This window comes from Prunus persica, chromosome G8 (genome assembly GCF_000346465.2).
Source record: "Prunus persica cultivar Lovell chromosome G8, Prunus_persica_NCBIv2, whole genome shotgun sequence".
In the NCBI taxonomy this organism is placed as follows: Eukaryota; Viridiplantae; Streptophyta; class Magnoliopsida; order Rosales; family Rosaceae; genus Prunus; species Prunus persica.
The window spans coordinates 3174725-3188547 of NC_034016.1; the positions used below are offsets into that span (position 1 = coordinate 3174725).

General features: G+C 38.8%; 4 protein-coding genes across 4 annotated transcripts in view; 1 reads left to right on the forward strand and 3 right to left on the reverse strand.

Annotated features, from left to right (window-relative positions):
- LOC18767301 (glycine-rich cell wall structural protein 1.0) lies at positions 310-1790 on the forward strand. The gene is made up of 2 exons (XM_007201809.2): positions 310-1068; positions 1330-1790. Exons 1-2 carry the CDS (start codon positions 316-318, stop codon positions 1510-1512), a joined length of 936 nt encoding a protein of 311 aa, XP_007201871.2. The 5' UTR covers positions 310-315; the 3' UTR covers positions 1513-1790.
- LOC18768087 (egg cell-secreted protein 1.1) lies at positions 2300-2683 on the reverse strand. The gene has a single exon (XM_007200087.1). The coding sequence runs from the start codon at positions 2681-2683 to the stop codon at positions 2300-2302; it is 384 nt and encodes a 127-aa protein (XP_007200149.1).
- Positions 5262-13823, reverse strand: part of LOC18768421 (TMV resistance protein N) — a 32318-nt gene continuing 23756 nt past the window's right edge. The window contains exons 4-7 of the mRNA XM_020569851.1: positions 7790-8407; positions 7404-7679; positions 6256-7278; positions 5262-6164 (exon numbers count right to left, since the gene is read on the reverse strand). Of these exons, the coding sequence (XP_020425440.1) occupies positions 6256-7278; positions 7404-7679; positions 7790-8407 (1917 nt within the window). The 3' untranslated portion in view covers positions 5262-6164. The remainder of the gene's footprint in view (positions 6165-6255; positions 7279-7403; positions 7680-7789; positions 8408-13823) is intronic.
- LOC109950579 (TMV resistance protein N-like) lies at positions 8815-9611 on the reverse strand. Its single transcript, XM_020569852.1, has one exon. It carries the CDS (start codon positions 9456-9458, stop codon positions 8946-8948), a length of 513 nt encoding a protein of 170 aa, XP_020425441.1. The 5' UTR covers positions 9459-9611; the 3' UTR covers positions 8815-8945.

Consider the following 13823-nt stretch of genomic DNA (forward strand, 5'->3'; position numbering starts at 1 on the left):
GAGAGAGAGAGAGAGAGAGAGAGAGAGCCAAACAATCCAGACCGTCCACCAAGGCTTGGATAACTAGCAAATCATGTGATGTGGCAAGAGCAAGAGAGCCCCACTTCAGGGGGGAGAGAGAAGAGAGAGAGAGATCCAAACGAATCCAGACCGTCTACCAAGGCATGGATAGGTAGCCATGCATGTGGCAAGAGCAAGAGAGCCCCACTTTAGGTGGATATTTTACGTACGAGCTTGTGATAGAGAAGAGCCACAAATTAAAGCCAGAAAGAGAGTTTTGGGACATCCAACGCTTATATAAGCCCCCCTATCACCATGCATACCCAACGCAACACCCCTTACCTCATAATCTTCCTTCATCCTCGCATTTTCTTCAAAATACCCAAAATACCCCTCAACATGGCTAACCAGGAACAGCACCGCCTCGGCCTCTTCAACCAGGACAGAGAAGAAGACAAATCCTCATCCTTCTCTCAGCCCGGTTATGGAGATCAAGGCCGCACTGGTGGTGGTTACGGCGACAGCACTGGCTATGGCGACTCCACTGGTTACTCTTCTCAAGGACGTGCCGGTGGTGGTGGCGGCGGCTATGGCGACAACACGGATTACTCCGGTGAAGGACGCCGTACTGGCGGAGGAGGCTACGGCGGCAGCACTGATTACTCTGGTGGTGAAGAGCGTCGTGCTAGTGGCGGCGGTGGCTATGGCGACAGTTACTCTGGTGAAGGACGTCGTACCGGCGGCGGCGGCTATGGAGACAGCACTGATTACTCTGGTGAAGGACGTCGTACCGGTGGGGGCGGCGGTGGATACGGAGACAGTTACTCTAGTGAGAGACGTACTCAAAATGTCGGTGGCGACGGAGACAGTTACTCGGAAGAAGGACACGGGGGCCGTGGCGAGACCACTGCTTACTCTTCTGATGGGCCCCGCGGCGGACAGCACAGTGAGACGTCTGAAACCTATGGGTCTCGTGACTCTGGAGACTACAAGAAGCAGGAGAAGCACCACAAACATCTCGAGGAACTTGGGGAGCTAGGTTCTGCTGCTGCCGGCACTTATGCATTGGTAGATTAATGTTTCAACCCTATTTTTCTGATTTAATTTATTATTTTAATTAGGCATACTAATTGTGGATTTATGATCATTCTCAAAGGCATATTAGTGCGCATGATTTGTGATCTTATTGACAAAATATATAATTGCCAATCCTACTTTGCGTTCACATAAGTATAATGATTATGTAATTTCCATTTTTTTTTCAAACACTATTGAAAATATAAAAGGAGAAACTTTGACCATAAAGTTGTTTTTTTTTTTTTTCGGCAGTATGAGAAGCACGAGGCAAAGAAAGACCCAGAGCATGCTCGCAGGCACAGGATAGAGGAGGAGATTGGGGCAACGGGGGCAGTTGGTTCGGGTGGGTATGCCTTCCACGAGCATCATGAGGAGAAAGAGTCAGAGAGAGAAGAGGAAGAGTCTCATGGAAAGAAGCACCACCACCTCTTCTAAATAATCTAAATTAATCAATATCGATCTTTATTGATTACCTATTTAAGTGGTTAATTATTTGTGTGCATCCCTTCAATTATTTGTGTGATGTTTAATTATGATGAATACTCAGTATTTTGTTTCTGAGAATTGATGCATGTTGAGTGTATAAGTAAGACTCTTTGTTTAAAGGGTCAGTATATATCCTGTTTTCTTTTAGCATGTCATGTATTTAATTGTTAATCGTTTACTCGGTGTAACTTTTACATAATTTTTTAGTGGTATTAATTTTTTTTTTATTTTTTTGTACAAGCAATATTGAGCGAGCGGGAAATCAAACCTAGGACCCATACAGGGATAATTACTCTTAACTACTTAAGTTATAAACCTCTTGTGTATATATCTTAGCCAGACTTAATTAACAACTCTATATATGGATAAGAATATAGAGTTGAGAAAATATGCAGAGGAAAATCATATCATTGATTTTTTGTTGAATCCCCTTTACCTTGTTGTAACTAAGTGAAAAATATGGTGCTTTGCATATAGAATTCGATAGAAACTGATTATTCTAATCATTCCGTCTTAAATAGTAATACATTCATAAAGGTGAGACCAATTAAGCCATTAAAACACTGCGACTGATTCATGCTAAAACATAATTAAGATCATGAACAAAATAGACCCTACTAGTTAAGTAACGAACGTGGCTAGAGACCCCATATGTGTTACATTTATTGATTGAAGATCTCAAATTCTTCAAGGGACCAACTTCTTCCAACCAGGAACAACTTTTACATTAGTAGGATCATGACGGCGGGGATTTAACATGATCGGCTTCATCGCAATAACCCTTGAGTACATCAGTCTCTTCTACGGTAAACCCTAGCGTGCCAAGCAAGGCAGGCCTACACTGATGCTCAATGGTCCGAATGGCTTCACAGCAACTGTGACCCAAGTAAGTCTCACCATTAAGAAAAAACATGACAACCTCACTAGAACATGACTGGAGCTGAAACAAAGAGTCCCAGCAGTTAGAAGATTCTTCATCCAAATTCAACCAGGCTACAAGGTTCGAGTTTGACCGAATTATGTTAGGATTCAAAGGGCGAGCACTTGTGGCTAAGAATGGCATAGTCAAGGCTAGAAGAGCTGTAAGAAGGAAGAGCTTGAAAGTTGTGTAAGCTGCCATTTTGATTTTGTGGATGAGTGAGGTGATTGTGTTATAAAATGGAAGAAAAGAAAAAAACACAGAAAACCGTTACGTGCATTGGGTGGTGAAGAGGCTGCTGAGAGTAACTCATAATGACAATAATCATGTGATACTTAACAGCAGGAGAAGTTGATGGGACTCAACTCATCAACTGATGATGCATATAACAAAATTTGTGGGAATTAAAATAATTAAACGTAATTCCCAACCACAGACGAATTAATGGATAATTTATAGTCTTTGTGATGGTTGGTTTGCTTGCTAGTGTTGGTTTTGTTTGCTCATGGTCAAAAGGATTGACCATTCGTTTGCTTATCGAAAGTTGGTTAGCGTATTCACTATTCGTGCTCATTCCAAAAGATTGATTGATTGACCATAATTGGATGATTAAATTCATGTTTGCTTTACATTTTAATTTCAAATTTGTTCTCAAATTGACAAAGGTGATTTCAACCTATTGTAATGTAAGGTAAGGGAGGGTTTGAACTCGGGTACAAGAAGCAAACACACTACATTGACCAACTCGCCTTTACCACATTTGCAATTTTAATTTTCTATTAGATTTTTAGTTCTTGGACTCCAAACTATGCTTCAACTCTCATTGGAATTTGCTTAGAGCTAGACAAATTAATAATTTTGTGATTTGTTGATTAGCTAGATACTTGAGTTGGCTTCATTTTGGGCTTCATTTGATCCCATTCGGCCTTCGGTTGATGGCTCTTGGATGTTTGTTTGAACATATCTATGGCATAGAATACATCTAATTGTAGTTCCAAAATGTCTCAAAATAAAAATCGAAAGAAAATAATAGCTCCAAAATTATTGCCTCTCAAATGATTTCTCTAGCGTGAAAATGTTGTCATCAAGACAGACTACTGTGTGAATATTAATATGAAGACTACATTCTCTGCTTTTGTGGAACTGTGAGTACATTTTGACTAGATTGACAACTTCTCATTCATAAATCACCAATCTCCAAATAAAAAGTTACTATAGTTTTATTCAAAATAGAACTAGTTCTGCCAAATTCTGCTCAACATATTCTGATGTTAATGAACCTCTCAGAATTCCTGTCGGTTGAACAATTTAAAACTGAGAGATGCTAAATAAGAGAAGACTGCATAAGTGAAAGAGATTGTATAAACTATCAAAGAGATGATCAATGAAGCAGACAGGGGAGGAGTTCCGACAAAGCAATTGGTCGGTTTTATATTGATTCAATGCAAATGTTTACGGGTTTGATTGAGAATTCTTGTTGTCTTATTCCATCCTGCACAAAATAGAATAGAGCAGTTTAAATAGTCACATAAGTTGTGTCAATAAGAACCAGGTAGGTGATCCTGAGGTGCAAGTTTCATGCGAACCTGACCAATAAGTACATGGATACTTTCGATCAGTTCAAGTTGCACATTAGCAGTGTGCCCAGTACCGGCCATGGCATCAGGAACCCAAATTTCAGTTGACTACAGGACACAGTTGGCTGGCTTCAACAGCAGTAGTCTTGTTATTATGCACTTGAATGCAGAAACAAACAAAAAAATCAGTATGTCCTGTTTATTTGCATCATAAATCTTGCATATAGTTTTGCAATGGAAAAAAAAAAAAAAAAAGTAGCAAGGTAAATTGTTCTCCTCTCCTAGCTAATATCATTGAAATTTGTTGGAAGACATAATTGCTGGAAGACATAATTGTTGGAAGATATATCATTGAAACATACAAAACAAACAACCATTCACTCTATCTTAAGATAGATGAGATCATGGAAGACATATACGTGTTTGCTATGATTTGCAGTACGTTAACAGATACTTTGCTCAAGTGCTATAAAATGTGCAGCAACATGACAAATGTACATGAGAGAGAGAGAGAGAGAGAGAGAGAGTGCAAAGGAATTATCATCAAAGATATGAATCTAATGATAAGTGTATGGCTAGAAAAGGAAATGGCATAGTCAAGGCTAGAAAAGCTGTGAGAAGGAAGAGTTTGAAAGTTGTGTAAGCTGCCATTTTGATTTTGATTATTGTGGATGAGTAAGAGATTGATACGAATAAAGGGTTTTATATAGATGGTGAGGTGATTGTGTTATAAAATGAAAAATAAAAAACGTTACGTGCATTGGGTGGTGAAGAGGTTGCTGAGAATAACTCATGTGATTATTTAACGGCAGGAGAAAAGGAATTATCATCAAAGAAACAAGTGATGAATCTAATGATAAATGTCTAGCTAGAAAAGAAAATTCAGGGAGACAGATGGTGGTGACTTACTAAAGTATTGAGGTGCAGATATTTGAGGAGGAGGAGTTTTTAGCAAAATTTTAGTTCCTCTTTTAAGAATAACAGTTTTTATTAAACTTTTCAACAATAGCGACAAATAAGAGGGGCAAGACCTAAGTAGCAAATCAAAAATCCTATGCACCCCCTGCTGTAGTTGAAAATTTTCATAAAAAGTGAGTTGTTAAAAAGAGGGAGGAAATCTTTACAAGTTGAGAGAAATTCAGAAATGCTCCTAAAACAAAACAAGGAATAGAGCCAAATAAAAAAACAGTGGGAGAACCAAATGAAGGAGCAATAGGTGAAAAACAAAACTTAGGGCAATATACGGCCAAAAGAATGAAGCACAAGCAAGCGAGAAACAACATCATTGAAATACATCAAATCCCAAAAAAATGAAAACTAGAATCAGCGAAAGAAGCAACTCACATTGAAATACAGCAGCTGTGATGCCTCTTGCTTTGAAAGTGAGGAATCATAGGTTAGCCCCAATCACATCGATCTTTTTTCTTTTTCTGGGCCGAGCTTCATCAACAACCTCATTTTAATTCATCTTGGTCTGCCTCTTCGGAAAGAGCATAGGTATTGCAGAAGAGAGATTTTTGGTGAGAGCTACCACTTCCACTAGGACCAGCGTCCTTGTCATTGTGGCGTTGTTGACCTTGTGCATCAGCTGATTTGGTAGGACAAGTAGTAGTGCTCTTGATGATGGATTTGTTCATCATGATCTGGTTGAGTTGTTCCACATCTTGCTTGTGCACCAAACGAAACCCACACTTCTTCACATTTTTGTCGTATACGTACCGGTTTTTGTCTTGACAAAAATATTCAGTTTCGAAGAAAACCTTTATCTGACTGCATATCTTCTGAAGTGGTTTACAAGGTAAATAAATTACCCAAAGGTGATCTGACACAACATCGCCTGTTTTAAAAAGTTTTGGAAGTACTTCATATGACACAACATTGCCTGTTCCTTCTGCGAAACAGCTAATACGAAACAAACTAAAATCAGAAAGATCAGCCTGAAATTCAACCACAGCACATAAAGCAATTCCCATCCACGTGGTACATGAATCCAGAGGTAGCTCCACAATTAGGGAATCTCCCAAACTTTGATTACTAAACCACTCTGGAATTTTCCTTCGAGGAGTTACAATTTCGAATTGGTAGTCAAAAGGCGTAGGGATTACCTGTACCATATACATAGATATTTATGAGGTTAGCAAGTTGTAATTATTATTATAGCAAACAACAAAAGAGAGACAGACAGAGAGAGAGAACCTAAAGGTATCGCTGTAGCATTTTCAGTATTATACTATCGCAGCCTTCATTGTCAACCAATACAAAGCAATTGGCACAATTAAACTGAAGATAACCTCTTTTGTTATCCACTAATGACCAATTTGACGAAAGATGTGGTAACATTTTTAAGGAAGTGCAATTGGCTATGTTTATATCCACCAATGAGATCAGCTTAGAAAGATCTGGCAATTGTTCAAGACTTTGGCACCCATTCATCCAAAATAACTTAAGCTTAGAAAGACATCCAATGCTTGCAGGAAGGCTAACAAAATTGTTTCCACTAAGCTTTAATTCTTCTAAAGCGGGCAAGTAGCCAATATCGTTGGGAAGATCCCCTTCACAAACATCACAATTACTCAGATCCAATTCCCTCAAAGAAAATAAACCATCTAGCGAAGCCAACACAAAGGCCTTTCTTCCATTTAAGCGGGGGAGGCCCCACCAAAACCTTGAAGGCTGTGATCCACTTTTTCCACCCAAAGTTAGATCCCTTAGTTTTTTCAAACCAACAATGGAGTGTGGCAGCTGTCTTATAGAAGTTTCACACAATTGAAGCTTTATAAGAGACTCCATCTCCCCCACGTTCTCTGGGAGTTTGTCCATTTTTGAGCATCCACGCATCCAAAGCAATTCAAGAGACTTCAAATTACAAATTTCACTAGGAAGACCCGCAAGATTTTTGCAATTCAATAGACGCAGACTAGTAAGGCCAACCAGACATCCTATTGATGCAGATAATTTCAAAATGGAAGTCCTACTTAAACAAAGCCATGATAAATTTTTCATTTGCCCTGAAAATTCTGGAATCTTTTTCAATTTTAAGCAAAAACCAAGATCCAAGCGTTTAAGACATTTGAGATTTGCAATTGACGGGTGAATCTCAACCAAATTCTTACAACTTCCAAAATCCAACTCCTCAAGATTCTGAACACCAGAGAAATTTGGGGTTGTGGTCAAGTTTTTAGAGTAACTAAGGTCCATCGTTTTCAAGTTGGGCAAGTCCTGTACAATTCATAACAATGGTAGAATAGATAATTAGCTCAGATTTATTTTAATTTTTGAAACAAAATATTTAAAATAAATAAAAAAAACTAATTTCTAGAATGGCATATGGTCATTACTCTTACCTTTCGTCCATCCCAAAGCCGAAGAAGTTTGCTCTCACGCATCACAAGCGCAACAAGGAAATTCAGTTGAAAACTTGATGGGAGAAATTTGGAAGGATACTGACTCCATTTGATAATTCTCAAGGAATTAGGAAGAATTTTGGGGCTTGAAGAAATGATCACATTGTCAAATTCAAGAACTTTCAGGTTACACATCTTAGAGAAGGCTTCACAATTCCAATCTGCCATTTCAAGTCTCGCCATGCGTAAGGCAATGCCTTTAATTTTGTTTGTTGCCTGTAATTAAGAATAGTAAAGGAAAATTTAATTGCACATTTAAGTCAAATTTCAAGATAAAAATAAATCATATTTCTTTCAAAACTTGGTATTTTCTACATAATTCTTACCGTATTGTTTATGAATACATGAGAGATATCTTCACGATTGCACAATCGACTTCGTCTACCAGGCTCTTCAAAACACTCCCGACGAACAATTTCCAATGCCATTTCTTGTATCAAATCATGCATCTCAACATTGTTGTTTGAAATATCAATAGTTAAGAGGGATTTCTGAACGAGAGCATCTATCCCAATACGACCGCATTGGCCACAAATGTCTAGTATTTCAATTACATGCTCCTTGAACTTCCCCTTATGAAAAAATGCAACATCAAGAAATATATCCTTGTTCATCTCATCCAGTCCATCGTAACTTATTTTAAGCAAATCAATAATTTCTGACTTGGAAATTTTCCGCAGCTTATCCAATTCACTTTTCCATTCATCTGGATCTCTCTGATACAATAAGCATCCCAAAAGTTTAAGAGCTAGTGGAAGCCCTTTGGCATAATTTACAAAACCCTTTGACAATTCCAAATAACCTTCCTCCGGCTCATTTTTTTTAAAGGCATTCCGACTAAAGAGCTCAAGAGCATCATCATCACCTAACCCCTCTACCTTACATGATATATCATGATTAACTAGCAACCGTTTATCTCTAGTTGTAATAATGATTAAACTCCCCTTACCAAACCAATCCTTTTCACCAGCCAACTTTTCAAGTTGGGTTGATTCACTCACATCATCAAGAATGAGAAGAACCTTTTTATTATACAAGCAATTCTTAATGACAGAGGTTCCCCGCTGTTCATCCCAAACTTGAGTAATTGATCCTTAAGATTGGGGAAAGAAGTTGTCTTTGTAGATCAACAAGATTACCACGTTGAGAAACCTCTCTAACATTAGCAAGAAAGCTGCTAACTTCAAAATGGGTAGAAATGCTATCATAAACTAGCTGAGCAATGGTTGTTTTGCCAATTCCGCCCATCCCCCATATCCCTATAAAGCGAACATCATCCGTGGGATGAGCTAAAACCAAATCTACTTGCTCACGTATAAACTTCATTCCCACTAACTCTGTGGAATCTAACAATTTGAATCTGTGATGCACTTTCTCCCACACCCATTCAACAATATATTCAATAAGCTTTCTTTCACACCTACAAAGAGGAAAAGTAAAACGATCGTGAAGTCTAAAATAAGAAGATACGATGGCTTACGATCAAATGGCATACGAAAAAACTTGCTCATTCTTTGAATCAAACCCAGATAAATTGGCCACTTCAGTTAAAGCAGTTCTCCAGCTCTTCACCCTTTCTCTGTCTTCCCTAAACCTTTCCTCATGCTCAGCGAACGCGCAAGCAAAACTACCGGTTTGTTTTCGTACGTCAGAAGGATCCACATGATAAAACACTGGCAGAACGGCGCTCTTGGATTTCATGCATTGGAGAATCTCTGTAAGCTCATCCAAGCACCAGGTAGAAGAAGCATATTTTGGCGAGAGAACAACGATTGCAAGCCTCGATTCTTGGATTGCGTTGAAGAGCCCCGAAGAAATAGCTGTCCCTCTTTCAAGCTTAGGATCGTCCTTGAATGTTTTAATACCCCTGAGCTGCAATTCGTGGTATAAATGCGATACAAAGCTAAGTCGAGTGTCCTCACCCCTGAAACTCAAAAACACATCGTAGTTCGGTGAAGGAAGAAAGGCAGAGTCTCTTTGGGTGGTCAATGCCATTTGGCAATCTGCTGCTGCTGTAAACACTCAATGAAAATAAGCCTTTCGCTAATTAAATCTTCAAAAATCCAAACACTCAACTAATAAATAGAAAGATGATTATAAATGGCTTGCAAAAAGAAAAGGATTAAAATTTAAAGAGGTCTTTTTTGGGTAATATAGTAAACCAGAGGAAAACAGAGGAATTCAACCTATAAACATTAGAAGGAACAAAAATACGAATTTCAACATTTAAAACAAAAATATAAGCCACATGACTACACAAGTGAACTAAAAATTGCATATGCTTTAGTTAATGTTACCTGAACAAAACAGATATGGAAATGTGGTTCGTAAGACAACAACCAAAAGACCAGCAAACCAACCGGAAACTCACAATAAATACTTCTTCTCAAGATCAGCCAAAAAACCAGCAACAAGAAGCAAAGCTAACAGTCAGAGAGAGAGAGAGAGTTGCAAAAACCTTGTAGTGGCGAGCACGTTTTCTGTTGTCAGCTATCTCCAAGTCCAACGTCCAATTGAAGTCCAAGTCTTCGGTCAATGAGTGATTTCTTTTGAAAAGGAAGGAGGGCATTTCATTTTCGGACAAGTTCTTTTGCCTTTTATTTTATTTTATTGTCAATTATTTGAGTGGTTGCATAGTTTTATTTTGGTCAAGTTTAAAAAATAGCTTTGATCTAAACAATGAATGATTAAATAAAAGAATGTTGTTTGGCTCATTCCGTAAAACGAGAGTGGCGAGCACGTTTTCTGTTGTCAGCTATCTCCAAGTCCAACGTCCAACGGAAGTCCAAGTCTTCGGTCAATGAGTGATTTCTTTTGAAGAGGAAGGAGGGGTTTTCATTGGGAAATAACTCAAAATACCATCTACGAGGTACTGTTCATCTTCCCTTTTTTAGAAATTTGGGGTTTTTGTGAATTTGGTTTATGGTGTATGGATTTGTATGAAATTGGTTTATGGGTTTCTTCCAAATTGGTTTAGGGTTTTAGGGTTTAGATGTTGCTCTGAAATTGTTTTGGGTTTATGGGTTTGTATGAAATTGGTTTAGTGGTTTCTCTAGAGTCTAGGGTTTGGAATTGATGAGGTATCTGATATGGGCTTCAGATTACCCTAATTTGTTTTTCTTTATTGTGATTGTGATTTTAGGTAAGGATTGGGTGATGGATTTTTATTTTGGGTCATCTGATATGGTTTTGAGATTGATTTCATATGTAAGATTTTGGTTAGTGTTAAAGTAAATAAATGGGTATTTCATTCCTGCTAGCTAAGAATTGGATGATGGGTTTTTGTTTTGGGTTAGCTGATATGGTTTTGAGATTGGTTTCATATCTATGATTTTGGTTTTGAGATTGGTTTCATATCTATAATTTTGGTTAGTGTTAAAGTAAATAAATGGGTATGTCATTCCTGCTAGCTAAGGATTGGGTGATAGGTTTTTGTTTTGGGTCAGCTGATATATATGGTTTTGAGATTGGTTTTCATATCTATGATTTTGGTTAGTGTTAAAGTAAATAAATGGGTATTTCAAATGGCATAACAAACTTCAAATGCGGGCTATGGATGATGTTGAAGGGGTTCTTACTTCTTTGCATTTCCTTGCACAAAATCATGAATTCATGAAAAGGAGTACAGAGCAGATGGCACTATACAATTGGGCTGTGTGTGCACTGAGAGAATATGGCTAAAAGTTAAAATTGTGAACTTTTTACTATTTTCCAAAAAAGCTCCTAGTGAAGTGCATGACCTCGGCTGAAAAATGGCATAAAAAACTTCAAATGCAGAGCAATAGGATCCTTAAATACACAACTTTGCATAGCAAAATGTTCTTTTAGATATAAAAAAAGCTCGTTTGAATACAACAGTGGGGTAATATGCTCTTTGAATACAATGATATAATAATAGGCTCTTGATAAGTGCTGATTTTGTTTTGTTTTGTTTTTTATTTTTTTTAAATATGTGAGCTTAATTATGAATTTGAATGCAATATTTTTGAACAATTGATTTATAATAGAAAAACGACATGCATACATCCTGAACGACGACTCTTTTATCATAGGATATTGGTATTGCTAGTAGCTAGTTATTAGTATTTGTGTCCAAGAAGACCCCATTGTGAGCACAACTTTGACAAAGTGGTTATAAAGATAACAGGTGCTAAGAAATTAGATATTCTGATTTGTTCAATTACATTGCACCATCTTATTATAGTTACAGCTAACTTGAACTGGCTTACTGAACAGTTGTAACTGATAAAAGAGTTATATCCAGCACTATTTATTTGGATATGACAATTTTCTAACTAGATTTGAGCCGTTGAATAAGTAGGTCAGTTGTAAATAGCTGGGTTTTGTTTATGCTCTGTATTTTTTGTTTATTTTTCACTTAATATCCTATAATAGGTTGTTGATAAGTGCTGATTGTTTATTGCTTGTTATTGTCTAGATTGCAACAGACTAAAATTATTTTTATAATATTGGCGTGCAAGGAAACATGATTTCTTCAATTAAGTTGATGATTGCAGAGGAAGAAAAGTTCCAGGGAAAAGCATTGTCCCTATCTCATATAAAGACTGCAATCAGTACCATAAAGGAGAAATTCAGTCAGCAACAGCTACGAAGGTTTGAAGAGAGTTGTTTTGGTCATCTCCTACTGATTGAGGACTTGAAGTGGACTTCGCCAATTGTCCACGGCTTGTTGCTGAGGAAGGCTGATTCGAAGACAGTTTCCCAAGTAAACGAGATCAAATTCATCGTTTGCAATAGGGTGATCCAATTCACGGCGCAGCAATTTTGCGTCGTCACAGGGCTAAGGTTTGGAAACCTTCCCTTTATTCCGATTGCCACTAATGAGAACTGCTCTTTGAAAAGGAAGTACTTTGGCAACGATAAAAATGTCAACCTTTTGGAATTAGAAAAAGCCTTTCTCGACTGCGCTGATGTGGACGATGTATTGAAGTTTGGATTTGTATACTTTGCTGTTTTTGTGCTGTTGGGCAGTGAAAAACACATTCACATTGACATGCGATATTTGAAGTTGGCGGAAAAGATTGAAGAGTTCGTGAAGTATCCATAGGGTGTTGTGTCTTATGCCAAGACAAATGTGTCACTTCTGAGGGCACTTTGTGCAGATTACCAGCGAGTGAAAGTAGGGGTGGGCGCGGTCCGGTTTGCAGCTCACACCGTAACTTTAAGGACCCGCCCCGAATTTTCTCAAAACCCGAGACGAACTCTTTGGAAATCCTGACATCACCCCGATGCCAGGCCCACTTACTAAAAACCGAGACTTCCTGCCGAAATTTCGGCAGAGTCTCCCCTATAAATTGGACATTTCCCAAAATTTCAACCTGCATAAAAGCACATTTAATATTCCCAACTGGCAGCATGCACAATATAATTTCATGCAGTTCACATAAATTGGCCTTCGGCCTTCCAAAAATTCTCAACAGACAACCAAACCATCCAAATACAATTTATGACTAACATTTAGTCTGCGGCTGCACCTAATAACCTTAGGCTGCCTACGTACCCTCCTTGAGGGATCAAGCCACACGTAGTTCTTCCCTAAAACCCAATTCCACACTTGGGCGATACCTTATTTCATTTCTCTGGATTTCATATAATCTCCCCATACGCCGGTACAACCAACGCCACGTATGGGGCCTGTCAACACGCCGGATAACCTACGCCACGTGCGACCATGCCATATTATCATCATATCTCCCCATACGCCGGTACAACCAACGCCACGTATGGGGTCTGTCTCAACGCCGGATAACCTACGCCACGTGAGACCTGCACATCATATCACATAACTCCTCATACGCCGGTACAACCAACGCCACGTATGGGACCTGTCCCAACGCCGGATAACCTACGCCACGCGGGACCTCAACATCATATCACAAATCTCTCCATACGCCGGTACAACCAACGCCACGTATGGGGTCTGTCGACACGCCGGATAACCTACGCCACGTGCGACCTCAACACAATATCACAATAGCTCCCCATACGCCGGTACAACAAACGCCACGTATGGGACCTGTCTCAACGCCGGATAACCTACGCCACGTGAGACCTGAACATCACATTGCAAATCTCCCCATACGCCGGTACAACCAACGCCACGTATGGGGTCTGTCCCAACGCCGGATAACCTACGCCACGCGGGACCTAACTTTCACTTGGTGGTGCTTGTAGTGAATCCAAAATCCGGGGAGGTACCTAAAGTAGTGCGTATAGCACTCCAAACTGACATTCTAGACTCTGTTGTACCCTGGTACAACCATATATAATTATAACTACATCAATTAATCCTAATATTGTGTAACCCTCCACAATCATCTAGCACCCGATAATCCCTCC